The 27,581-nt window shown below is 41.6% G+C and overlaps 3 protein-coding genes across 3 annotated transcripts; all 3 read left to right on the top strand.

The window, feature by feature from the left end:
• The first annotated feature begins 1,455 nt into the window (after window positions 1-1,455).
• On the top strand, window positions 1,456-9,319 carry trabd (TraB domain containing). Its single transcript, XM_078257607.1, has 10 exons — window positions 1,456-1,539; window positions 2,098-2,138; window positions 2,496-2,562; window positions 3,345-3,511; window positions 3,850-3,990; window positions 4,299-4,409; window positions 4,528-4,667; window positions 5,958-6,130; window positions 6,805-6,901; window positions 6,996-9,319. The coding sequence occupies exons 2-10, from the start codon at window positions 2,115-2,117 to the stop codon at window positions 7,189-7,191; spliced, it is 1,116 nt and encodes a 371-aa protein (XP_078113733.1). The 5' UTR covers window positions 1,456-1,539; window positions 2,098-2,114; the 3' UTR covers window positions 7,192-9,319.
• A 259-nt stretch (window positions 9,320-9,578) lies between these two features.
• Window positions 9,579-19,781, top strand: selenoo1 (selenoprotein O1). The gene is made up of 9 exons (XM_078257606.1): window positions 9,579-10,232; window positions 10,705-10,908; window positions 11,025-11,202; window positions 11,568-11,698; window positions 12,280-12,557; window positions 13,076-13,244; window positions 16,747-16,932; window positions 17,816-17,972; window positions 18,206-19,781. Exons 1-9 carry the CDS (start codon window positions 9,679-9,681, stop codon window positions 18,422-18,424), a joined length of 2,076 nt encoding a protein of 691 aa, XP_078113732.1. The 5' UTR covers window positions 9,579-9,678; the 3' UTR covers window positions 18,425-19,781.
• Window positions 19,782-20,115: 334 nt separating this feature from the next.
• mapk12a (mitogen-activated protein kinase 12a) lies at window positions 20,116-26,949 on the top strand. Its single transcript, XM_078257609.1, has 12 exons — window positions 20,116-20,578; window positions 21,558-21,687; window positions 21,817-21,875; window positions 21,957-22,068; window positions 22,449-22,478; window positions 22,664-22,711; window positions 23,589-23,703; window positions 24,741-24,812; window positions 24,970-25,049; window positions 25,217-25,295; window positions 25,385-25,558; window positions 25,883-26,949. Exons 1-12 carry the CDS (start codon window positions 20,460-20,462, stop codon window positions 25,948-25,950), a joined length of 1,086 nt encoding a protein of 361 aa, XP_078113735.1. The 5' UTR covers window positions 20,116-20,459; the 3' UTR covers window positions 25,951-26,949.
• The last annotated feature ends 632 nt before the right edge of the window (window positions 26,950-27,581 follow it).

Genomic DNA, 27,581 nt, shown 5'->3' on the forward strand with positions numbered 1-27,581 from the left:
TCATAGTTAGAATAGTTGGTCATAGCTATTTGCAATAGAAACCTAGCATTTAAGGCATATAAGCACTTTTCACAGGGAACGAGTGAGTGGACAAGGGGATGGGTGCCTACCACGACCTCTCCATATGCATTACTTGCAGCTGCATAGGCCTAGGGCTGCACAATTAATTGAACATTAATCGCGAAATGAATCGACTGCTGGTTGATATTGACTTTTTAAATGCATGCTCCGCTCATTTAAAGATTCCGCGGCATATCATATCAAGTGCTTCCTAAACTAACAGCTTGACTCTGGAAGGACTCAGCCAGCCAGTGCCCCGCCAGCAGTGGCATTACACACGGCCGATCACTGTTAAATTGCCTGTAAATGACACCAGGCTGCTACAGAATAACAACACAGACCTCTACACATGTCAGACTCCTCGGCGATAACTCAACAGACATTTCTCCATTCTTTGCTGGGATAGACGGCATGCTGCAGTGTGTCAGTGTAAATAAGTGAGTTAATACTCACACTGAGCTGAAATGGAAACAATGCGCTGCAACACGCATCTTTGCTTTAGAAATAACGGTATTATTTTGAAGGATTCTGTTATTCATATATATAACACCAACTACTACATATATATATATATATATATATATAATACCTACTCAACGAGTGAGTATCCAAATAGTACTTATTTATAACAGTACTTATTTTGATGCAAAGATTTGTACATTAGCAGGAATGTAGCACACCATGGAAGTGAAAGCGGTGCTCTGTTTATTTAAATGTGAAAGTGCAATAAAAATATTTTGTCCCTAAAATCAGTGAATAATCGTGCTAATCGTGATCTCAATATTGATCAAAATAATCGTGATTATCATTTTGGTCATAATCGTGCAGCCCTACCATAGCCTACATGATTATACAGGAACTTTAGTAAAGGAACTACCTTCACTGATTTACACAGCAAAATGACATCTACATTAGTGCTGTTGGCAGGGGCTTTCCTACAATATTAGGTAGACTTACAGTTTGCATACTACACTCTTTTTTTCTGTAGCATTCAATAAGCATACTTGTGATGAGAGACAGCAATTTCCCCCACTTCAGCATCCAATTATTGTTTGGTGGAAATAACAAATGATCCATTGTCATGGCACAGGTTGGCTCAGAATCCCCTTGTTAAACTGCTCAAGCACACTAAATGCATCCAAACGCACTTTAAGACTTGTAGTACGAGTAGAATATGTTGGAACACAGCACTGCTTACAACTGATTTTAATGTTGAGACGGTAAATCTGTGACAGTCTAAATGCTGGTGGAAAACGTAGAGAAAAGACTCAAGACTTTGATTGTACTGTGTCAAATGTTATAATGGAAAGTATTTAAAAACATTTTCACTATAAAAAAAATAAAAAAAACAAATGTGCGCGTCCCAACAATCAATGACTACATGTACCAGAATGCACTGCGGCTGTCAGATTCAGCCGAGCACTAGTAATGCTGTACGGGCGAGGAGCACACTGACGTAGCTACGGACTGACTTGCACAGTAAGTTGTTGATATTTCTTTTTAAACAACTATCGCGTATATGACCATATATCTTGTACTTGGTACTGGCAGCATCTGTTGTGAAATTGTTCTGTTTCAACGTGTATGATTTGACGAAATTCTTACCCGGACTTGCTAGCCTAACGTTACATTAGCCTGATTAGCATCATCCGGGTAGCTAGCCAAACCGATGAGTCCTCAGTAAATACCTGGAAGTAACGTTACCTGGAAGTAACGTTAGCTATAGTAAACCTGGCCCCCGGCAAGTCACTGCTTCTTTAGCTGTGCAAACCTATTGTACTAACATTAACCTTTAGTCGTAATGATGGCTTCGTCGGAGGAGACGTTAACTCTTTGATTTACTAATAAATCAGTCACAGTCACCACTTTTCCCATTAACGTTAACGTTACAGCGTTACAATTTCTCGCTACGTTTAACCGTAAAGCAACGTCAGCAGTCAGTAGTATGTAACTTACTGTAGCCCAGCTAGCTGTGAGTCCGTGAACGTCTCACTGCTCAGCGGTAACGCATGTCTTCCTGCTCTCTGCCACACGCAGCTTTCAGTGCTTCAAACATGGATCAAGACAACAATTCAGAGGTTTGTAACACTTACAATCCTTGTGTTTTTGTGGGAGCGAGAGAGAGAGAGAGAGAGGGAGGAGGGAGATGTTTTTTTACTGATGTTTTGCCAGATGTCCTGCTCACACTGGGGTAAGAGAGGACACACTGGACAGCTGTTTTAGTATGATGTAGTCCGTGTAAAAACACATATGTTTTTCTGTTGCTTAAATAGTTTTTTAACCATTGCAATTTTAACTTGCCCTGAGCAGTTACCTAATTATGTGCAATCAGCCCATCTTTCTCAAACTGGCTAGACTGGACAGAAATATTCTCTTCAACTTGCCCTAATGTAAACATGCCCTAAAATATTGTTTGCTGTCTTGATGTCTGACAGGATGAGTCAGTCGGCCCATCAGAGGACCCTTCAGAAGAGGAACTGCCTTGTCTACCTCCAGGGCTCTGTAAGTTTTTTTTAATTTTTATTTTAATTTTTTATTTTAGTGTACAGTGTACATGCTGTACTTCATCAGAAAGATGGTGTTATACATTTTTAATTTTAAGTGACTGTTTGCCATATCATGTCTCTGTTATTCAAAATGTCATATATTATATAACATTTTAAAACAAATTAGTCAGAGACTAGATAATTTATCAACCTGACAGTTCATGGCAGCAGCCTGTTCATTGTCATATCTACTTTGAATAGTAAATGTGCATGACTAAATAATGAAACAAACGCTATACTATGTACAAGACTAGACTTGCTACTTTTTTTTACTGAAGCAATGGTAGATTATCTTCACATAAAATAACACCTCATACTTTCAAAATGCAGTTTTTCCAGAAACGTATACATGTCCTAATTTTTTTATATTGTCTTGACTAATAGTCTACTAGACTTTTTTTGTGCATTTTTTCCAGATCCACAGACTTAGACTTCTGTAGTTTCCTAAACAGCTGTAACTTAACTTTCCTCCATCATTAGCAGAGATGCTGCTTGTGTTAAAAGGACTGGGATGGAAACTGCTCTAATAATAGCTAATGCTTTAAATAAAAAATATAAAACTATACAAAATTGCTAGAAAATGAAAATATATCCTTTCTTTATATGTCATATAAGATAAAGAACATAGAGTACTTTTAGGACATTCATTCATTCATTCAACCTTTATTTATACTCGAGAAATCCTCAAACACTATAGTTGTCCTCTTGTAATATTCTGTTTCTGTTGTTCCTGTGTAGCGGATGGTGAAGCAATGGAGCTGCTGTGGCAGTTAAGATCCCAGCGCCGCCAGGCGTCTCCTGAGCTCCCAGAGACTGTGAGCATCCTCACTGCCCCTGACGGCAGCATCCTATACCTGGTTGGCACTGCCCACTTCAGTGACAGCAGCAAAAAGGATGTGGCCACGGTGAGCCAATGAGAATTAACGACAAGATTTGTACAGTACGCTATGCCGCTTTACGCTCTTTTAAAATGTGATATGCTGTGAATTGTCAGTAAAATAATGGAGTAACTCTGTGAATGTGGAGTAGCACCTTGAAGATTAGTTGGCCCGCCTGTATTAATTAGTTTGGCATTCCGCTTTTGCTAAGCATAATGTCTTCTTTTTTTTTTTTCATATTGATTTTTTTACTTCCTCCCTCACTGCTCATTTGCTATTTGTCTCTTTCTTACCCTGTTATGCTCTCTTATTCTGTCTCTGTCTGTTATCTAACATACCCACTGCTCTCTCTCTGCCTCACACAGACGATCCGCGCTGTGCAGCCAGACGTGGTGGTGGTGGAGCTGTGCCAGTACAGGGTGTCTATGCTGAAGATGGACGAGAATACACTGCTGAGGGAAGCCAAAGACATCAACCTGGACAAGGTTCAGCAGGCCATCAAACAGGTCAGGCTTTCAGAATGAACAGTGGCAGTAGTGTGAAAAACAGCAAGGGCAGATCAAAATGGAGAAAGGACTATATGCTCTGAATGAGGCAGTAATGATGTTGTTTTGGAATTTGAACCCACTGTTATCCTATAATGGGAAGAAACTGAAGGGACTTGTGTGTTTTGTCTTCTTGGTTTACGTAAGTGCGTAAAACTTAAGAATGTGTACTACTATCAGTGTATTTAAGAACACACTTGCATGTAAAGACCACCGAAGGCATATCTGGGTTTGTGTAAAAGCTTATTTTTGTCCCCTGTGTTTGTCAGAATGGGCTGATGTCTGGCCTCATGCAGATTCTCCTGCTCAAAGTTTCAGCTCACATCACAGAGCAACTGGGCATGGCTCCTGGAGGAGAGTTTAGGGAGGCCTTCAAGGAGGTGAAACATACACAATATATTTAAATACGTGTGTGTGTGTGTGTGATAAAATAAATAAACGGTAGGTTTCAGTTTTTTGTGTTCCATTTGATTTCTGTAATCTTTCTTTTTCACACAGGCTGGCCAAGTGCCGTTCTGTAAATTTCACCTTGGGGACAGGCCGATCCCCGTGACGTTCAAGAGGGCCATCGCAGCTCTCAGTCTGTGGCAGAAGGCCCGTCTGGCGTGGGGTCTCTGCTTTCTGTCAGACCCAATCAGGTATAAGCTCACCTTCGTCCCTTTTTGTCATACCACTCAGCGTCATCATCCTGTCTTTCTCAATATCTATTACCAAACACTGCTGTTTAAGAAAGAACAGAAATGTTCTGTACTATATTTATATGTCCCGAGGTGATCCACATGATGGGCATGCCTTAGCAAAATTATAAAAAAAGGGAGTTAAAATGTAAATGCTAGATATTGAAGAATTGTGAAATTTGGGGGAGTTGTGTTACCAGTAGCAAATATTTTGCTATGAGCAATTTTTGCCTGGAAGAAAATGCCTCCTAATTATATGTGTGAGCATCATGGCTTGCTGTCTATATGCGTGTTCTGTGTAGAACTAGGGAACGTGCGCCCGCACACATTTTACAGAGTACATGCAACTCTGCCAATTTTTTTTTAACTGCCGATTAGGGGTGCATGATATATCGACTCAATGTCGTTATCGCAATATCACGTTGCGCAATATTATATCGAAAGTGTCGCGATAAGTAGGCAATATTTAGTTTATTTTGTGGAGCGCTGCGTCCCGTCCGTTGGCTGTGTGGCTTAGTTGTGTTTGATTTAGAGCCTGCTTGAAACGCTATAATGATCATCATTTCATTGGCCAGTTGCCGTGCCACTTGCACATGTTAGAGCACGTCAGCGCACGGGTCCACTACGTGACAAACCCTATGGAGCGTACCACGTGTGTGCACATTTCGCCAGAGTGACAGTGTAAGTGAAGAAATAGAGACAAAACGGAACAAATCAGAGAAGGGAAAGGAAAGTTGTGTCCTGTTCTCTTTATTTATTTATTTTATACTGTCCAACCAGTAAAACATGTCCTGTTCTGTAGACATGGTCCTTATTTATTTATTTATTCATTCATGTTGTACAAGTCCAATATGACCATCAGTTGAAATAAACCTTGTGTTGTAAGAACACTTGTTTTATTTGTTATGAATCTATTTCGATGCGTTTTCCCGTAACATTTGTAATTTTACATAGGTTTAAAAATATCGAAATTAATATCTATATCGCAATATCACATTTCGCTAATATCATGCAACCCTACTGCCGATGTCTGTGAAATCTGACTGGAAGCTTTCTGCATAAAGGGATTTTGGGGGGGAGGGGGGAAATCATGCATACTGTATACAGCCCAACAAATGTTTACTTTGTTCCTCATTCTTTACTTTATACTGTCATCACCAAAAGACTGTGTGAACAGCAAACCAAAAATGTCTTCCACTTCCTATGTTGACTACCAGCGTTTGTGTTGGACTGTGTGTGTCATGTTTTTAGTAAAGAGGACGTAGAGAAGTGCAAACAGAAGGACCTGCTGGAGCAAACCATGTCAGAGATGATCGGCGAGTTTCCTGCTCTTCACCAGACCATCGTGGCTGAAAGAGACATCTACCTCACGCACACACTCCGCCAGGCTACACGCTGTGTGGAGGCCCCCAGTAATGCCCAGAGTACGTATTACACTGTTCAGTAAGCTAGCGATCCCATCGTTCTTAGTTTTGTAGCTCAATACTCTTTTTCCTCCTTGACAAATACTCTATGTTCTTTAGAAGTATGGCTTGATGCGTGCATATAGTTTCATTCACATCATACAATTCTGCTTTGTCAATTCATTTAGTTGTTTTACATAAACATTGCTCATAAGAATTAAACATTTAAAATTGTTAGAATTGTACTTTTTAAATTTTTAAAATTGGTTACAAAAATGTTGCGTAATTAACCGACCAGTAATGACAATGTGGTTTGAATGCAACAGAGACTGTTGATGGAAGTGCTGAGTCAAAAAAAAAAAAAAAGGGTGACATTTTTAACTATTTTTCACAGAACGAGTGGGACATTTTTTCACTGTTTTACTGAGCTTAAAAGCACATTTTGCATCCATGGTGAGACCACTGGAGTCCATGCTCTGTGAATCATATTGTCCATGTTCAGCAGCGCATTTGGTCTGCATAATTTATGCATTGTCAAGGGTCATTTATACTGAAATCTATTCCTAGTGTTTTGGATGAATACTTTTTCAGTCAAAAGGAAACCTGTGGTTTCTTACATAGTGATAGAAATATAATAAGTGTTGTTTGTTTATGCAACAGAAAATGTTTTTTTTCTTTCTTTTTTTAATATATAGAAGTGCCTGCTGTGGTAGTGGGAGTTGTAGGGATGGGTCACGTCCCCGGCATAGAAAGAAACTGGGAGAAGCAGCTCAACATAAGTGAAATCATGAGGTAAGTTTTATACATTAATGATGGTCATACTGTAACTGTGGCTTAAGAATTCCACAGCTGCTCAATAGTGTCTGTCTGTTTGTCTCTTCCTCAGTGTTGCGCCTCCCTCACGTTTTGGCTGGGTGTTGCGCACGGTCCTAAAGGGCGTCGTGATGGGAATGCTGGGATACGCCTGCTACCGAGCTGGAGGGAGTTTAGGTAGAACCCTGCTATCTTTACCTGCAGTCCAATCTTTACTGGAGACTCTGCGGCCACCCCCTGCTCTAAGCCAACAGGGACGCGACCTTTGATCGATTAAAACAATGCATTTTTCACCAATGGCCTTAAAAACAGGGAGTGATGCTGGAGAAAAGGTTTCACCAGCCCACACTATGAACTAACAAGGACCCCAGGGGTTTAAGAGCCTCCCACCTCATATTGATGTCCCTGTAGACGCAGCAGGGCCGTACTGCCAAAGAATCCACGACAGTACTCTTCATTTTCTTTCATATTTTGTGCAAATTATGTATTTTGTAAGGTTAACAAATGCCAATAATTCCTTTTGAATCGATTTACCCCCACCATTGCTTTAAATGACAGTTGTTTTTTTATTTTTTTTATTTGACAAGTATCATCGGAATCCTCTCCAGTCACGTGCCCTGATATGACTGAGACCTTTTCCGAGAGGCACACTTTTCTAATGCCGTCACCTTGTTCCTTCCTCTCTCTCTTTTCTTGGTGCCAGCCAGCATTTTAGGTAATTGCCCCATTTAAAGTCCAGCACTTTATAAGAGAGTCTTGTACTGTACATGCAGCCTATGTAAGGGAAATATGAGTATACTATCAATCATAAATATAATCTTGGTCCATGGAGTGATCCTCGTGGTGTGAGGTAAATGTCAAAAATGTCTGAATTGGAAGGCTGACCACCATTTTCCTAATTCTTGATCTTCTATTTGAAAATCTTGAAAACTCACAAAGACACAATTATTTCCCACGTGTACGGCCCTGCCCACATCAACAGACAAGTGCCTCATATTGCAGTAGTAAGGGCTAATGGTGAACTAAATGGAATGGCAAAAATGTGTTATATGCATCTTAATTATACTACAACCAAATGGTCCATGCAGTTTTTCTAATAATCGCTCTTTCTATAATTATATGATAGGCCTGTTTTATAAAATAGTGTTGCCCTAAAAATAGACCGTCTAGTTTGTGTTGTCTTGGCTTCAGTTGAAATGGCCCCTTCACCCACTTCATTTTACGGTCAGTCATACATCAGGACGGGATTAAATGTGCCTCAGGATGAGCAATGCATTTATCTTTGATTGTACCTCCAATATGAGGCACCCTCACATATTGGCTTTAACTTGCTCCATCTGTGAGTAAGGATTCATACTTGACACAAAAATATGCATCTTGTACAGAAAGACATCTCTAAAAACCTCCGCACGGAAACATTGTCATTCAGCGCACCAGCTGTTGGTACTTTTATCATATATGCATTATCACTTGCCAGTCTGATTTGTAAAATGGGATTTAGATGGGAAAAAAAAAGGAATGTTTTGTTTCTCTCAAATTCATTATTGAACTTGACTGTAATGATTTCTCAGTGGAATTCCCATCAATGGAAATCTGTTACGGACTTGTTTTGACTACTATGAAAGAAACTGACCGTTTAGATTGGTCAGAGTTGGGAGGTAAAGCCTTACACTGCTATCACCGCTGCCTTTGACCCTCAGATTGCATCCTCTGCTGAGGCTTTATGTCACCACCACTGACATGTATCCATCGTACAGAGCATCTTACATGTTAAAAAAAAAAAAAAAATGACAAGATGACATCCCTGGAGCTTTGTTATGAGGGAAATGTCACAATAAATTCAACAACCCCAACAATGTATTTACATGGTTGCAAGGCCAAATAACCAACATCGAATTCCAGGTATTTACAATCTTAATTTTAAGTGTTTTTTGTTGTGCAGTACTGGAATTATTAGATTATAGGTGCATTAATAAGAGATATGAAAGGAGTTAATTTGCTGTCTTTAATTTTCAAAATGGTCCAATTAACTAATATGGGACTTATTATTTAAAAACATAATTCAACCACTTGCAAGTCATCCACACAGTTATCAGTTGTCTTGCTTCAGTAAGAGACAAGGATATTGGGAACAGATGTAGTCATGCCTCTCAGTCCCTCAGCAGTAGAATACAGTCAAACTTAAACATTGTGTGTCTGTCTCCATCCAGCATCATTTCCAAAGGTTTGATTTCCCATTGTATGTTTAAGAATTGCCAAGTGAAAACTATGAATGCCTGTATTTGCTGTAAGATTTGTTTCCACCATACCCTTGTGTGGTCTTGTCATTGTTAACAAACTAAACATAAAATCCCTACTTCTGTAATGAATTATTAAAAGATTTTAAGTAAATATAAACTATTTGCCTCAAAAATGTTGCTTCTTTTTGCTCAACCCTGTTGCATTACATTAGCTGCTCAGATTTTAATGCAACACAGTTTCCTATGGATTAGACTCCGGTCATTTTGTTTTATTAAAATAATGTATGTAACTTTAGCTGCATATTTTGGATTCATATAATGACGATAAAGTTATTATCTCACTCTTGTTAAATTACTTTGACATTGATTTTAGTTTCTGCCGAAATAGTTCCTACTTTACTGCGTGTTTCCGGACAATTAATGATGTAACACAGTCTGTCTCGCAAACATCCGCTGTAGTTTGCAGGATTATGAAAGCATGACTAGTGACTACATTCTATCGATGGCCTTGTTTGGATGGCTTATTTAGGACCTCGGCTGGGACAGTCACGCATCTTTATCCCCTGTGTGTCCGCATACAGACTCCTCGGTACGGTCGGGATGGCTGACATGGGTCTGGCGATGAGTCGTTCCCCGCTGGAGCGGCTCGACTTCGACAACGTCGCCCTCAAGAAACTTCCCCTGGACTCGTCCGAGGAGCCGGGGGTGCGACAGGTGAAAGGAGCGTGTTTCTCTCTGGTGAAGCCGCAGCCGCTGACCAAGCCCCGGTTCGTGGCTGTGTCACACGAAGCCCTGGCGCTGCTGGGGCTCAACGGAGAGGAAGTCATGAACGATCCGCTCGGGCCAGAGTACCTTAGCGGATCCAAAGTCATGCCCGGATCCGAGCCCGCAGCTCACTGCTACTGCGGCCACCAGTTCGGCCAGTTCGCCGGGCAGCTGGGCGACGGGGCAGCCTGCTACTTGGGGGAGGTGAAGGTGCCACCCGGTCAAGATCCCAAACTGCTGCGGGAAAACCCGAGCGGCCGGTGGGAGATTCAGGTGAAAGGAGCTGGATTGACTCCTTTTTCCAGGTACCGGGGGTTGTTTTTTTTTTGAGTCAGTTTGTGTGTTAGCAATATTATTTTGCCTAAACTCTTTGTATGAAAAACAAAACAGATGTGACTAGGGCTGGGCAATATATTGATATTATATCAATATCGTGATATCGGACTAGATATCGTCTTAGATTTTGGATATCGTGATATGACATAAGTGTTGTCTTTTACTGGTTTTACAGGCTGCATTACAGTAAAGGCGATGTACTTTTCTGAACTTACCAGTCTGTTCTAGCTGTTCTAGCTGATCTATTATTTGCCTTTTTCCCACCACGTAAGCTATACAGATCATTTAAAAGAGCAGATGTGGTTGAAGAGTGTCAGATGAGTAGAGGGACTGTTACACTTTGACACAGTTTAGATGTGGGTTGTCCAGAATAACTATCTGGATAATCAGAGAAATGTACCTTTTTTCTTTGTGACGATCTATCTAGTCTGTCCTCCATAGAACAGCTGATGGGCGCAAGGTCCTGCGCTCCAGTATAAGAGAGTTCCTGTGCAGCGAGGTGATGTTCTTCCTGGGTGTTCCCACCACCAGAGCAGGCTCCGTGGTGACCTCGGACAGCAGGGTAGTACGAGATGTGTACTACAGCGGGAACCCTCGCCATGAGAGGTGCTCTGTGGTCGTCCGAATTGCTCCCACCTTCCTCAGGTGAGTCAGTGCACACGTTGTTGTCTCCCCCCCCCCGTCCATCTATGGTGGACGTCTGAGCTTCTCGAGACGCAAACGCAAGAGTTGTTTGTCTTAGTTCTGTGCTCTCTGAGCAGGTTTGGATCCTTTGAGATCTTCAAGCGCGCCGACGAGCACACAGGCCGCCAGGGTCCCAGCTACGGACGTGATGAGATCCGAGGTCAGATGATGGATTATGTCATTGAGATGTTTTACCCTGAGATCCAGCAGAATCACCCAGATAGGGTGGAGAGGAACGTGGCTTTCTTCAAAGAGGTCAGGGCACACTCTCTGCCATGCAAATGTACACATACAAATTTGGGCCAGTGAAATTGCACTTGAGTAATGAATATAGGGCTAATATGTTTTCCAAGGTTTACTCGAAGTAAGTAGCCAATTCAAGACCTGACCTTGCAGTTTGAAGCCAAGAACATTTGGATCCTCTTATCCTGTTAAGCTGCTGTGGATGGTTCAGGGACTTGTGCTGAGTCACTGTGACATGCTCAATATGAGATTAGGCATTAAACTCTGGATAGATACTTTTGACATTTTCCTCATCTAATTAGTAAGAAATTGCAGATATTTTTGGAAATACAGTACAACCCTCTAATGTTAGATTACTGTCTTCTCCCTGTTTGTAGGTGATGCTCCGCACGGCTCGACTAGTGGCTCTGTGGCAGTGTGTAGGTTTCTGCCACGGAGTCCTGAACACAGACAACATGAGCATCCTGGGACTCACGCTGGACTATGGTCCATACGGCTTTATGGACAGGTTAGACATTTGCAGAGTGTTTTTGGCCAGTTGGTCTGATTTGATCCTACAGTCATTCTGTTGGTCCTGTATGGTTTATGGTTATTTAATATTTGAGTCAAAAGAGCTTTCTTTTGCTGCAGCATAGGACTGTGCAATTAATCAAAATTGTAATCGCGATTATGATTTTGGCTCCTAACGATCACAAAAACAGAGAAAAACGATTATTTTGCCCATTAAGTTTAGCAGCTAAACTCTTATTTTATCTTGTGTTCTGAATTTGTTTTGTGTAAATGTTCAAACGGCAAAAGTATTAAGGGAAATTTCACAGCTCTAGGGGTTTTCACTGTTGATCTGTTTGACTTTTTTTTCAAGTTCAATAAACGCAACATGCAATGTGTAATCGGGATTTCAATGTTGACCAAAATAATCGTGATTATGATTTTTTTTCATAATTGAGCAGCCCTACTGCAGCATCATCATCGTACAGGAGTCTGTTGCAATGATAGTGAAACAGTAATCATAATACATCTGTTGTTGTTGGTTTGAAGTCTCCATCACTCATCAGATGATAGAAAATCAACTTTCCTCATCCCTCTCAGGTTTGACCCAGATTTCATTTGCAATGCCTCCGACAACTCCGGCCGGTACTCCTACCAGGCCCAGCCAGCTATCTGCAGGTGGAACCTGGTGAAGCTGGCGGAGGCTCTTGCTCCAGAGCTGCCCCCCGACCGGGCTGAGGCCGTTATGGACGAGTACCTGGACCTGTATAACGGCTTCTACCTAGAGAACATGAGGAAGAAGCTGGGCCTATTGAAGAAGGACGAGCCCGAGGACGAGATCCTGATCACGGAGCTGCTGCAGACCATGCACAACACAGGTGGGGGAGCAGGATATATTGCCTAGGATTAGAGTCTGATGAGAGAGCATTTAATCTAGTGAGAGGCAAAGAGTTTGAGGGTGCAATCCATACATACAGTACCGCATATAAAACACAAAACATATTTAAATAACTAGAGACCATCTTGCGATAGGATCACACCAGCTGCAATGCCAAATCAGGCCAGGGTCATATATTGAGGGGGCTCCTTCCCTACTTTCTACCCCCCTACTTCTGACTCCCTTGCTTGGACCACACCCATTTTTCAAACGTGGCCTCCCTTTTAATGTCAACTGCACACCTGTAAAGTTTACTGTCTGTATGTTGCACGCTTGCGACGCTATCACGGTGACAAAATCTAGCCGCAGACCAGACCATGCGAAAAGTGCTCAAAACCTCTGTGGTAGTTCCTGCCACATTTTGACACACACACACACACACACACACACACAGCACCAACCTTGTACCAGTAAATACCAGCCACGATGCTGCTAACCTTTTCTGTTCCCCTGCTGCAGGTGCTGACTTCACCAACACCTTCCGTAGCTTGAGTCAGATTTCCTGTCCCACTGAGGGAGAAAGTGAGGGAGAAGAGGAGCTTGTCAAGAAAGCCACAGACCTCCTGCTGGAGCAGTGTGCCTCCTCAGAGGAGCTCAAGGCTGCCAACAAACCCACTATGGATCCACGGTGAGCTAGCCATGCATGCTGCATATTTCACAAACCCATTGCGTTTTGTGTATTTCATACCATCACAGAAAGGAAATGTAAATGAAAGCCAGTTCTGTTTTTTTTTATGGTGAGTGTTTGGGAAGAAAATGGTTAATGCAGCAGAAACCTAAATCATATTTTGCTGTGGATATTCATGGTTGCCACTAGATGAATCAGAATATTTCTGGTGACACCCTGGACCTTGATGAAGAAAAGAAGTAAGATTGCCATTATATAATTGAGCACATTGACGCTCCCCAGAACATGTTATGTGCTCATGGCCTGTCTTTTAGCACCACCCTTAGGACTACACTTTTTTTTTTTGCCTCTTTGACGTAAAATTATAAGAAAAGCAAAATGATTAGTTAAATGTTCCAACTGTCCCAAACTTTTGTTTGGTGTGATGCACATTGCAGCCTCCAGGTTAGTTATTAAATTATTAATTTTAATAATATAAATTCTTATATATATATATATATATATAAGGGCTGTCAATCGATTATTAATCGCATACATAATTTTTGCCCGGTGCCTTAACCGATACTTTTTAAGAAAGAAAAGAAAAAAAAAAGAAGGGTACTAAACAACAGTCTGCAACATTAAATAAGGGCTTGTTTATTGCTAAGGCCATATGGTCAAAATTAAATGATTTAATAATAATGTAATAGCTATAATACAACTTATTTCAGTAGTAAATTGCTGTTGAATGACAAAAACAACCACCAAATGGGAAAAGGGCCTTTAACAACAACAACTTTGAATGCACCACGAGGCTGTAGTTTACCAGTTTCATTAAACGCACCGTCTGTGTTTTTCCGACAACGGCAGCTGCAGCTTGTTACATCCCGGTGTTGAATCCTCTACAGTAAAACACAGTCACACTTTACACCGTTTAGCGTTAGCTGTCAGCATTGTAACCGTGTTTAATCCAGCTACTAGCTAGCGGTAGGCTAACGTTAGCTGCTGTCGAGTGAAGTGTTAACTAGCATCACGTGCAGCGATGTTTCTGTTGCCTGTAACGTCTGTTTAAGAGCATCCGAGAGAAGCACAGACATATCAGTGGCACCGAAATGAGGCGCTGAAATCCGCGTTGCACCTGTGCCGTATTAGCACCGGATTTCGGTACCCAACCCTATTCAGGAAGAAGATTTTTATAAGTAAGTGTTCCAATTAATGATCCAGGCAGCGCATTCTTGTCTCCCTCCTTCATTTTACAGTCCAATGGTGGTTAGAAGTGCTGTCAAATCGCATTAATGTCATAGTTAACTCACAATTAATCGCACATTTTTATCTATTCTAAATGTCCCTGGATTTCTTTTTGTCCCATTGTTTTTCTCATTTTAATGCTCTTATCAGCATGGAAAAGTGGCTCGGCTTGCTTTGTTTTTTTTATTGAAAACAACATTGGCATACTGTAGTGTTCAGTTTCACACTAACATTCCCACTTGGAGCAAATAATCTCTCACACAATGTAACGGCTTTGACGAGGGGGCGGAGAATTGGCATCAGCTGTGTGCTTGGCCATCAAGTGGTATTTCAGACTGGACGTGCTGCGATGATAGCTCAGTTCACAACGACAAAACACACAGATCACTTTGGTCTTGTCAATGGAACCATTTGGCAACTTTTTAAAAGTAAACTTTCCATTCAGAATCTTATTGGCATCCATTTCGGCGTCTGGCGCTCGCCATCCACTCAAAACGTGACGTTAGGCTACTACTCTTTGGCCGGCTCGCAAGCCCAAACAAGTGTGTGCCTGTTTTTTTGTTTCCGGGCTAGCTAGATCCGGTGTGGTGTTGTAGTTTTTCTAACGTTACTAGTTGTTGCAACAGCATGTGAAAAAAACTACAAAGTTTGCTATGCCAAAAAGAACGTTAATCTCGCGATAAAAAAATTTATGCTGTTAAAATGGGTTTGCGTTAACTGACAGCCCTAGTATATATATTAGGGCTGTCAGCGTTAACGCGTTAATCGCGATGCGATTAAAAAAAAATGTAATCGCATGCCGGCATTTCTTAACTTATTTTACACGTCACTCGGCTTTGCGTTGTGCCTAACAGGCTACTATTTTGAGCCACAAACATAACTTACACTTATCATCAAGCTGCCATTTCCTCGTAACACATTCTGCTGCTGCAGGCATGATGGAGAAAGACAGCAGCAATGAAATCCTGAATGGCGCTTTTTATTTTCCAAAACTCCCTGACGGCTCGTACACAAGTCGAAAGCCATATGCACATTGTGTAAAGCCGAATTAAAATATCACCGAAGCACGTCAAGCTTGAGCTACCACCTACGAGCTAAGCATAGTAGTACAGTTAACGTGATGCTAGACCACCGGCCCTCGGGGGGCGGGGGAGAGGTGAATGTTCGGAAATAAGAGGTTGCTGTAGCCCGCCGTACAGGTTAGTTTGACCAGCGGGCAGCAGCGGTGGCCGGAGCGGGCGGCGGCGGCCATAGCGGGCAGCAGCCGTAGCGGGCAATCACGGGGGGGACGTCCTCAGCGGTGAAACGCGAACGGGGGCTGGAGTATAACCTAGCTAGGTGGAAAGCTAACGCTAGCCGGCCACCTGTTCCATCAATCCTGCATGCAAGTATCCACTCATTAGACAACAAACTGGACTACATCCAACTTCAACGAAACTCCCAACGCGAGTTCAGAAACTGCTGTGTTTTTGTTGTTGTGGAAACAACAGTGTACAGGACTATCCAGCCTGTTTCTCTGTCGCCGGGTAAGAGTGGAGGTGGGCTGCGTTAACACGGACACATTCTTCTTTTGTTTACAGTAAATAAACAATTACAAATCTTAAAATCAAGTTCATAAAGTAACTTTCTTTGCACTCATTTGATTCCCAATCAAGATACACTGGTAAAAATTGCTTTTGATTGTTATTATGTACTTAAAAACTGTTCTGAAATGCAAAATAATAGAATTTTAATCGTGATAAAATATGCAATTAATCGCGATTAACTATAGACATTCAGCGATTAAAAAAAATTAATCGTTTGACGTTCTAAAATATATATATATATATATGTGTGTGTGTGTATGTATAATTTTATTTTGACACGGAGCAACATAAGCATTCATTTGTATCTGCAACAGTCAATTTGTAATATCAAAGAAACTGCTATGGTCATGGTTTTGCAACTGCAACAGTGCCAGAGAAAATACTGTTGTGTACAACAATACCATGTGGAAGGATGCTAATTATGTCTGGTCTTTTTTTGGAAACCATAGAGGGAACATTGTATTAGGTAAACATCAGATTAGAGAAATGAGAGTAACACAACTTTATCTTTGTTTTGTGCAAGTCAAATTGTAGCCAGTGGAACAGAATCTACTAGTCATGTTTTTGTTTTGTTCATCTTGTTACCTCAGATTCCCCCTAATGTATATAACAACAGTTAAAACCTGGACTGCTTTATCCAACATGCCAAAAAAAAAGATGACAGTGTGTTTTCTGTCTGCTGTTGACAGTGAGCTGGCGATGCTGCTCTCTATGGCTCAGAGCAACCCAGCGCTGTTCCAGATGATCTCAGACCGGACGACAATTGCAAGGCAGTTAGAGAGACTCAGCAAACTGAAAGACCTGATGGAGACCAGCCAGGAAGAGCTGAAAACCCAACAGGCGGAGGAGTGGAGCCGCTGGATCACACGCTATAGGTGAGACTTAAGGCCCGGACACACAGAGCCGATAATCGGCCGTTGGACAGTCTGGCGAGGTCAGTGACTCGAGTCTGTTCGGTGTGTTCCGTGCCGTCGTCCGTCCGAGGGGCCGCCGTCCTTCATTTTGGCCGATTTGACATGCAGTCGGACTCAAATGACCCATCTGATTGGTGGAGTGCTAACCAGGAAACGGGGAGCGGAATGAGCGTGACTAGAGTCTCTCAAAATCTGATGAAAATCTTTTAAACTGACCTTTGTCGATCTGAAATGAAGACGGATTCAGCAACTGCATGGCCTATTTCTCGCTTAAAATGTTTTCAGAAACACGTTTCGGTGAACTATTTTAGTACAATATGAGATCGTATTCTGAACAAGCCGCCATGACAGTCTGTCTTTGAATTTCTGGAGAAACAAGACCCACGTGACGAGTTCGTCCAATCAGCTGCCGGTTTTCATTTTTGGCCGAAAATACAGATTAGCCCCGTCTGCTGTTATGGAGACGTATTACGTCTCGTCTCTTTGGTGTGTTCTGAGGCATTTTTTTGACCAATTTGGGGAGACTGATCAGCCCAACTGCCTTTTCTGCCGACGTTTGGCCGTCGGCTCTGTGCCTGGGCCTTTAGGGGGGGAAAAAAGTAATGGGCGGATAGAGAGAGATATGTTAAGGAAATGATGGGTAAGAAAAACAGCTGGCATGTGAAACAAGTGCAGAGGGTGGAGGAACTGCATGGACCGGATAAGAGATTTGTGGGTGGATGGTAATGGGTGGAAGTGTGACTGATGAAGGGGATGGACAGAGAGAAGGAAGAGGAAATGGGGGTGTTGAGTCTGACATTGCTCCGCTCTCCGACTGAGCGTTTTTGTGTTACCACTGTGGCAGGAAGCGTCTGGCTCGGGAGATGGAAGGCCAGAGCGACGTGCAGGCCGTGCAGGAGGAGAGGGTGACGGTGATGGACAGCACCAACCCTCGTGTGGTGCTCAGGAACTACATTGCCCAGAATGCAATTGAGGCTGCTGAGAATGGAGATTTCTCTGAGGTCAGGACTTAACACTTTCGTACACCTGAATGTCAATTTATCACAGCTTTGTTTTAGTTGTGCACCCGAGTTGGAAAAATAATCAAAATGTAAGCAAACAAAACTCAATGCTTGCATTCAGAGTGATTTCAAAGTAATTATACAAAGATTACAAGGCACTTAAGTTCCACTTCCACTTCAGTTTTTCCGCTTTCACTTTGTTTACCAGCTCTCACTTCCCCTCTGTGCTGCAGGTCCAGCGAGTCCTCAAGGTTCTGGAGAAGCCCTTCTCTTCGCAGCCAGGTCTGGAGCTTCCTGCATGGGTGGGCGGAGGCCCGGCCACCGAACGGGGAGAGAGGGATGAAGGAGAGGAGCAACTGCAAGAGTCTGCATCCACAGCCAGAAATCCTGTTCCCTATGACAGCAAGCCCCCAGCTTGGGCCCATGAAATCTGCGTCACATGATCTTCATAATAACTTCCTTGATTGTTTGCTTTCCTGCCAAAAATGATAAGAGAGTTCACTGGTCTTTTAGTTCATATTTGTGTACCTTCTATGTCTCTTCCACTCACTGTACACCTCTCTATTACTTTGGCAGGCAGCGTCAGGGAAGTTAGCATGAGGCACGACACCCCATAGGCTACCTAGCTGATACAAGGCAGACAGGGAGCGAGTTGAGTTTAGTGGTACCAATGCATACAGATACAAATATGATGTTATGTCAGGTGAAAATCTTTTTACCGTATCTGAAATGTGCCAGGGAATGGCTTTGAAGTGATTATTATCTTCCATTGTTTGACATTTCTGCTGAAAACGTTATGTTACAGTGTGCTTTAACATCAGAAGTGACTTAATATGAGGAATTTGATTGATATTTTTAAGGTGGAATTTTTGTGGAGGCCCTTGAATGAAAGAGGCATAAAAAAAAAAGATAACTGGCACATAACAAAAGACTATCCAAATGACTTTACAAAGAAGGCCCTCAGCTCATTCCCTGCCTGCCTGGTGTTTGGCTAGCTATTAATGACGACTCAGACAACCAGTCCTACAGTGACCTGTCTGACTCTGACAAACTGTAAGGTGTCACCTCAACGTGTGTGTGTGTGTGTGTGTGTGTGTGTGTGTGTGTGTGTGTGTGTGTGTGTGTGTGTGTGTGTGTGTGTGTGTGTGTGTGTGTGTGTGTGTGTGTGTGTGTGTGTGTGTGTGTGTGTGTGTGTGTGTGTGTGTGAGAGAGAGGGCACTTGATCCAATAAGCCGCAGTACATAAACACGCACAATATATTCTCCTGTAATAGGAAACATTGCCTTTTGTCTGTGTCATAGCATCACTTCATAGGCTCAGAGCCACAAACATAACTTACCCCTTTTGTTACCTAACATGTTAACAAAAGCATGCAAGCATCGGAGTGAAACGACAGTTGATCCAGAGTTGAGCAAATGAAAAATGGGAACTGCATGTTGTGTTTAACTATTTTTGTCGGGTTGTGACCATGCAAACTTCTAAAGGGAAGTTTATTGTAGATTGTGCCACAAATGTGATGCTATCAAGCAAGAAAAAAAAACAAACATTCACCACCATTCATGAATTTGTTTTAACCAGAATCAATCTGTCGGTTTGGCAGATGCATTCAGATTTGTTGTCAAAATTAGGCCGTTAAACTTTCACACACACAAAGTGACAAACATGGACCATGACATTTGATTGTGTTAGTTTTATTTTCCCTCACTAAATATGAAACACATAGTTGATATCTTCCTGTAAACACATAGTTGATATCTTCCTCAGCTATAGCCTTAATATATCCTAATAAACTGAGCAGTCAATACACAATGTGTCCTCTTTATTTTGTGCCAGATAACTACCTATCATAGCTGCCTTTTCATGTCATGAACTGAACTAACCTCCACATTTCTCTTTGCATAACAGTTTTAATTGTTGCCATTAGATTACTCCCATAATAGACTAATCTTTAAACACTTTGTGTAAATATCATAAAGACCGAGCTGACACAACACTGCTGCTTCCTTGTTCTGTTTCATGGACGCATGCATTGCACAGTCTAGTATTTCTGTAACCCAGTAGTTGTGTGTCTACAACCCAGGGCGTCAGTATAATGTTCACGTCCCAGCACGTCTCAAACATTCCCTTACCTTACTCATGCTCAAAGCACTGAGGAACATTTAGGTTAACGCTGCAATTTAAAGGACAGCGCATATTGACAACTTTTCCAAATTGTGCGCACAACGCATTTCAAAGTAATGTTGTTAGCCCAGTCTCGTATTACTCACATTCCGTTCTCCTTTTCACCTTTAATTGTAGGCTCCCTTCAGGACTCGGGAGTGGCTTTGGGTGACCTCAGGGTGCGCCTGACACGCAGAGCTGCGCAATGATCGAGGCTATAGTGCATAGGTAGGATCTGGGACAATGGGTGTGTAGCGACGGATGAGACAAAACAACCAAAGAAGAACCTCCCATAGAGTTTTATTTGGATTTTTTTAATAGAATAGGATGTCTAAGCGAGTCAGACCCGGCTATTACCGCCAGGAAGTCAACAAAACCTCATGGGAAGTACCGGAGCGGTACCGTGACCTGAAGCAGGTGGGGACCGGGGCGTACGGGACGGTATGGTAAGTCAATTCTGCGAAACTGGGAGACGCTATAACTGATCGTACTGCGGGTGTGTGTGTGTGTGTGTGTGTTTCTGGGGAGCACGGTAACAAAGGAAGCGATGGAACAGATGGTGCCATACAGGCAGCAGCCGCACTGTGCCACAGTCAAACAAAAGAAAAAAAGTATCTGCGCTCCGCTGAACACATGCTGCTTCACTTCCTGATATGATGGAGACACTTGCACCGATACCTTCGCCTCACCGCAGCCACCCTGTCGTCTTTAGCAACCTCCAGGGTTATTGAATTATGAAAAGCATGCCTGGTTTATTCTGGGTGAAACAGCCTCGGTGCGCTCACCCAAGTTTACCGATACGGGTACAATAAACAACAATAAAGAGCTACTTCTGTGCGTCTCGCAGCATGATGCGGCCCATTTGTTATCAATGATTAACTGTGTAGGTGGGCGGGTACTACACTGCCCTAACCGAATCAATGCAACTTAATAACACATGATCAACTCTGAGAAATCGGGGTCGGATTCAAGCTGGAGATGGGACCGCCTGCTACAGCTATATAAATGAGGGAAATGGATAGGCAGGGGTCTCTCTCTGTGTGTGTGTGTGTGTGTGTGTGTGTGTGTGTGTGTGCGTGTGTGTGCGTGTGCGTGTGCGTGTGCGTGTGTGTGTGTGTGTGTGTGTGTGTGTGGCAAGAGACCCTAAGATTAGCCCTAGGTGGCCCAGATTACAACCAGATCAGTGCTGCCACATATTACACCGACCTGTGAACCTAATAGTAAACAGTCCCGATCAGAATATAAGAATGACAGCTCTTCAGTCACTGAGATCAGAGGATGGGAGGGATTTCATTTTCTTTCCCCTGATCACAGTGAAGTGAAGTGAAGTTCCTAGATTGGTTCATGATTTCCCCATATTGTTCATGTTTCACACCAGCTGATGTTCTGTGGATAAATATTACATATTTCATCTCTCACCCTCAGCTCAGCAGTGGACTCCAGAACAGGAACCAAAGTGGCAATCAAGAAGCTGTACAGACCTTTCCAGTCGGAGCTCTTCGCCAAGCGAGCCTACAGGGAGCTGAGGCTTCTCAAACACATGAAACATGAAAATGTGAGCGTCAGCATTATCAGTAGTAGGCCTCAGGGCTGCAGGACTATTTCTTTTTACACCAGTGGAATTAGAACATGCAGCACTTGTGAACCAAAAGTGTAATGTATCGTATATTTCTGTCTGGTGCAGGTGATTGGCCTATACGATGTGTTTACTGCTGACCTCTCTCTGGACAGATTCCATGACTTGTAAGCTTTTGGCCAAATTATTTCAAAGTGGCATCCTGTTTGGAAGTATCCCACTCATAATTTTTCCCTTCTTCCTCCAAGTTATCTGGTGATGCCGTTCATGGGGACAGATCTGGGGAAGCTGATGAAGATGCAGAGGCTGTCAGAGGAGAAAATTCAGTATTTGGTTTATCAGATGCTCAAAGGGCTTAAGGTGGCGAGCTCTACTTTGTTCGTACATTGTGGACAATTTTTCAATCTCTTTACTACTTGAGTTTATTTTAGCAAAAAGATCACGGTTTCACGGTATTGCGGTATTGCTATTATAGCTTTAAAATGTATTATTTTGAAATGTCCATTGAACACAATGTATTTTATTTTAAACACACTGCACACTGGCAGGGAGACAGATTTCTAATCTGCACTTTCTGTCTTTGATAACTCAGCTCAAACCGCAGGAACAGTATGACGGAAAAGTTTAGTGGTTTGGAAACCGCGACTTTGAAACCGCGCTATACCTTGAAACCGGTGACGAGCCCATGCCTAGTTTATTTGTTTTGTTGATTAAATCCCTGTTATCTTCTTTTATTGCAGTATATTCATTCTGCTGGTATAATCCACAGGGTAAGTTGTCTTTTTATATATATATATATATATCTATATACGGTAATATTTCCACCATACAGTACATGTGAGATAAGATAAGATTGTGTTCACACATTGTTATCTAGTTTTAAAAGGAGTTGGTGTTTCCTGCACAAACTTCTACCCTGCCCATTTTATTACACTATTATGACACATTTTTTTAGGATCTCAAACCAGGAAATCTCGCCATCAACCAAGACTGTGAGCTCAAGGTACACTTTACCTACACAAAACCTATCATGCGTCTTCATTTTATGATGTTTCTGTTTATGGAGTTAAAGTTTAAAACGGACAGCTGTGTAATGTAACTAAGTACATTTACAGCCACTTTCTACTTCTACTCCTCTACATTTCAGAGAGAAATATTGTACTTTTTACTCCACTACATTCATCTGACAGCTTTGGTTACTAGTGACTTTATAAGTTATGAGTTTTGCACACAAAACACATGTTTATTAAATAAGATGTTTTATTATAAATCAAACTACCCAACAATATACAGGCCTACAAGTCCAGCTGAAATGATTAGCCGATTAAACACTGAGTGGATTGACAGGACTTTTTGTAATCGTTTCCAGTTTCTAAAATGTGAGGATTTTTATGCATGGAATACTTTTACTTTAAATACTTTAAGTACATTTCTCTGATCATACTTACATACTTTTACTTAAGTAACATTTTCAATGCTTAACAGAGTAGTTTTACAGTGTGGTATTAGTGCTTTTACGTAAGTAAAGGATCTGGATACTTCTTCCACCTCTGAAAAGGGACAATCTGTAACTATAAAAGTAGTGCATTAGTCAGAATTGTGTGAATTTGTTTATTTTGCACAATAAAATCAAGACAACAGTAACACAAGAAAATGAACTAATAAAAAACAAAGATTGTGCAGGTGTGATTAAGAAAACCCCCTAGGGGCTTACAGAAGGAATCTCACCTAAGGAAGAGAGGAATAATATAGATAATGAACAATGTCTTTGAACATTTTTCAAACAAGTCCCTAACATCTTGTTGCCAGACCTGTAACCTCATTATGGGTAAAAATGCAAATGCTGCTGTGTCTAACTGTTTCATGTCATGTTCTGTCAGATCCTGGACTTTGGTTTGGCGCGGCAGGCAGACAGCGAGATGACGGGGTATGTGGTGACTCGCTGGTACAGAGCCCCTGAGGTGATCCTGAGCTGGATGCACTACACTCAGACGGGTAATGAAGAGCTAATTAAAGAAAAAAACACACACTGTCACCTTTCACCAACGTGTCCTGTTCAGTGCTCCTCCGTTAGTACTGAATCCTCATGTTATGTTACGATGCAGCATAGTTGTGTCAGTGCTCAGGGCTTCTGCTTCTGCTCGTGATTTACTGAAATTCCGAGAATGACCTTTACAACCTCTAGTGAACAGGCAGAGGCTTGTCACTTTGTTTTTTTCGAACATGTCTTGTGGTTGCAGTGCATTCTGGTCTGTTGAAGCTACAGTCAGTCGAGGCATTAGTATTTATTCCTCTTGTAGTGTTGGGGAGTAAATAGTTACATGTTACAGAATTTAATTACAAAAGGAAGTTACTATACTAAACTAAAAAACTAATCCGTTACAGTTACTGGGGAAAAAAATATGTAATTAAATTACAGTTATGTATGAAAATGTTCATGATTACATTGGGGGTTACATCTAATCATTTTCTATAATGCCCAGTTCAGACCAAAGATTCCAGACGAGACAAAATCGTTTTAGAACGTTGCAGGAGAAGTCGCAGTGTTCTAACCCTTAAACATTTGAAAATGGTTAACATTTGAAAACGTTTATTAGACATTTATAAAAGTAATGACAATAAGTTACATTACTTTGAAAAAGTCATTGAAATAGTTACACTACTATTACATTTTGTATTGGGTAACTTGTAATCGGTAACCTATTACATTTCCAAAGTAACCTTCCCAACACTGATGATTATGAATAGTGTCTAGAAAGCAGCTAAAAACTAAATGTACTCCTAATACATTTTTGTGTCAAATTGGTAGGATGTGGTGTTAAAAAAAAACAGCTTTGTTCGTTTAAATCAGATGGTAATAATACATATTTCCCACTAGGTGGTGATCTCTTAACACTTCACCTTATATTGCAGGTGCTTTGTAAGGGAATGCGTGCATCTTTTGCTGCTGATCACTGGCCCACAATGTTTTGCAAAAACCCCGGGATGCTAACAGAAAGTCTGAAATGTGCTGCTTTCTGTTTCTTTCTCAGTGGACATTTGGTCTGTGGGCTGCATCATGGCAGAGATGCTGCAAGGAAATCCTCTTTTTAAAGGCAGAGACCGTATCCTTTTACCTCACTGAAACGTTTCCGCTGACAAGTTACATTGAGGAATATTTGTTTTGCAGGATCAATGTAAAAATTCACATTTTGACCTCTTAAATTATTTGAAAGAATTATCCTGACTGATCACATTTGACCCTTGACCCCTGTTCCTCAGACCTCGATCAGCTGACTGAGATCATGAAGCTCACAGGAACACCAACTCGGGAATTTGTATCAAAACTACAATCTGAGGATGTGAGTTCACAACATGCAGCACATACAGGAACTTAAAGATACACTGCCTGATTTTGTTGTAGCACCCAATCGTGCGCCCAAATCCTCAAAATTTTAGGAATTGGAAACACAATTGGGCAAAATCAGTGGGGTTGTGCTGCATCAAATGCATTCATTTCTTCTCTTAGGCCAAAGGCTACATCAAAAGCCTTCCAAAAGTGGAAAAGAAAGACCTTAAGAAGGTGTTTTCCACAACTAATCCACAAGGTAGGATGTGCTCAGCATTTTATTTTGATCCAATTTCAGTCTGACAGTCAAGCTGTGATATGACTTACTGTTTCCATTTTTGTTCTCAGCCGTGTCTGTGCTGGAGCGCATGCTATTGCTGGATCCAGAGAGCAGAGTAACCGCTGCAGATGCTCTTATGCTGCCTTACTTCACTGAGTTCAGAGAGCCAGAGGAGGAGACGGAAGCACAGCTGTACGACCACTCTCTAGACAACACAGACAAGACCCTGGACCAGTGGAAACGTAAGGAGGAGCTGTTAGATTGATTGTGGTGCAAGGAAGCGGAAAAAAATGAAGGGTGAAATGGAAAAGAGGAAGAAGATATTCAGATTGAAGATTTATTTATAAAGACAATGCACATTAATCAACATTTCTGTAAATGCGCCAGTGTTAGCCAGTCAACTGTAGTCCTAGTTACCTAGAATGCATGTCTTTATGGTGGGAGGAAACCAGAGGAAACCCACGCAAACACGGGGAGAACATGCAAACTCCACACACAAAGGGATCGAACTCTGCCTGATAAGAGATGTTATGTTTTAATGATCTCTTCTTTGCTTCTGTCTATAGGTCACACCTTCACAGAGATCTTGACCTTTAAACCAGTCGTGCCAGAGTCCAAAGAGACCGCACTGTAGGAGACAAAGAGATGGCTGTGCAGCGTGGGACCACAACAAACTTACATGTCTCTTTTTAATCTTGATCTCAACTGGGAGAACTCTTTGATCACAAGGCTTTATGAATGCCTGGGAATCCAGTTCCCAATTCTCTTAAACGTGCAAGTGGCCATGTTTTGAATTTCTAGTAGCTTGCTTCCTGACGTTAGTAGCAGACCTTTTCAGCATGTCCTACAGTGCTGAGGATGGTTAGCTCAGCTGCTGTAAGTCAGGTAATAATATTCTTTGATACGTAACTAAGTTATCAAGGAATGATGGGTTGCTTTTCGTGAGTTACTTAGTCCAATTTCAGTTTCACTTCAGTGGTACACATAAGTTGTTTTTTTACCAAATACCGCACTACCTAACAGTTGGTTTAAAGTTCAAATCAAGACATTTCACATTTTACTTTAGAGAAAACAAATTGTAGTCAAACTATTTCTGAAATCCTTGACGGATCCTGGTGAAATTTGTTGTTTAAAAGGGATGCTTCGTTCGAGTCATTTGTATCAGTAAAAACATAATTTAAAGGTGATAGATCCAGGAAAATGCTGCAAATGAAAGGAAATGTAAAATAATGAGAATTACTTCAATTGATGTATGTTGTTTTGTGTAGTAGCTTCCCCTTCAGTGACTACGTGTCCTTAAAAGACATTTGATTGGAATTGTTGGGACGTGCGTGTGTTCGAATGTGTGTCTGTGTGTAGTCTACACGTCTGCGCTGACCTCGTAATTCCTCCCAGTGGCCTTAAGATCACGACACAACACTGCTGAGCTGCCAATCATACAAAATCCATCCCAGCAGGTTGTTCATTCATACATTCATGTTTGAATTTCATACCAAAAACAAACTTACATCCCATTAGCTTGTTTTTTGAAACAAAGAAAGAAAAAAACACATTGTCTATGCTGACTTGTGAGTTAATGTTTCTAACACTACTCATGCTTTTTTATCATTAAAGATTCTCCTTGAAAATTGTGCATTTTTGGGTTTTTTTTGGTTTTCTCCCAGCCATACCTGTTTAGTGTTAAAGGTGCTGTAGGTAGGATTGTGAAGATCCAGGACTTAGCCAAAAAATGTGAACATCGACAACTTCTCACTTTTTGCAAATCGCACTACAGGCTGTAGGTGGTGCCAGAAGAGCCGGATTTTTTTTTTTAATTACCTGCTTCATGTAGTTCTACTCGAACATAGGGTCAGTTTCAGCAAATATGACAAGAAAGTTGGTTTTATAAGTCTTACCTACTGCACCTTTTAAACCATGGATTATTGCTCATCGTAGCATTCTTCAATAAAGTTGGGGGATTTTCATGAGATGCAGCAGAGGCTGTGATATCCTGACTTTTAGTTACTAGTATGTATCAAGCAGCAAGCTCTAAAAGGACTGAATCCTACGTATCCCATAATGCAACCAGGAGCGTATTATGCTAGATCCTTCCTAACTGGTTATGGCCCCAAACTTGTAGTTTCTGAGCCCAGGGTGTGATAAACCGTACCGTGACTGATAAAGTGACCTGTATTTGTAAAATTGGCAGAGTTCCCCTTTAAATGACAATATTGCATTTTTCATATTAATATCCAATTTGTTGTCTAGCCATTAAAGAAGATGGGG

The sequence above is a fragment of the Sander vitreus genome, chromosome 8 (assembly GCF_031162955.1).
Source record: "Sander vitreus isolate 19-12246 chromosome 8, sanVit1, whole genome shotgun sequence".
NCBI lineage: Eukaryota > Metazoa > Chordata > Actinopteri > Perciformes > Percidae > Sander > Sander vitreus.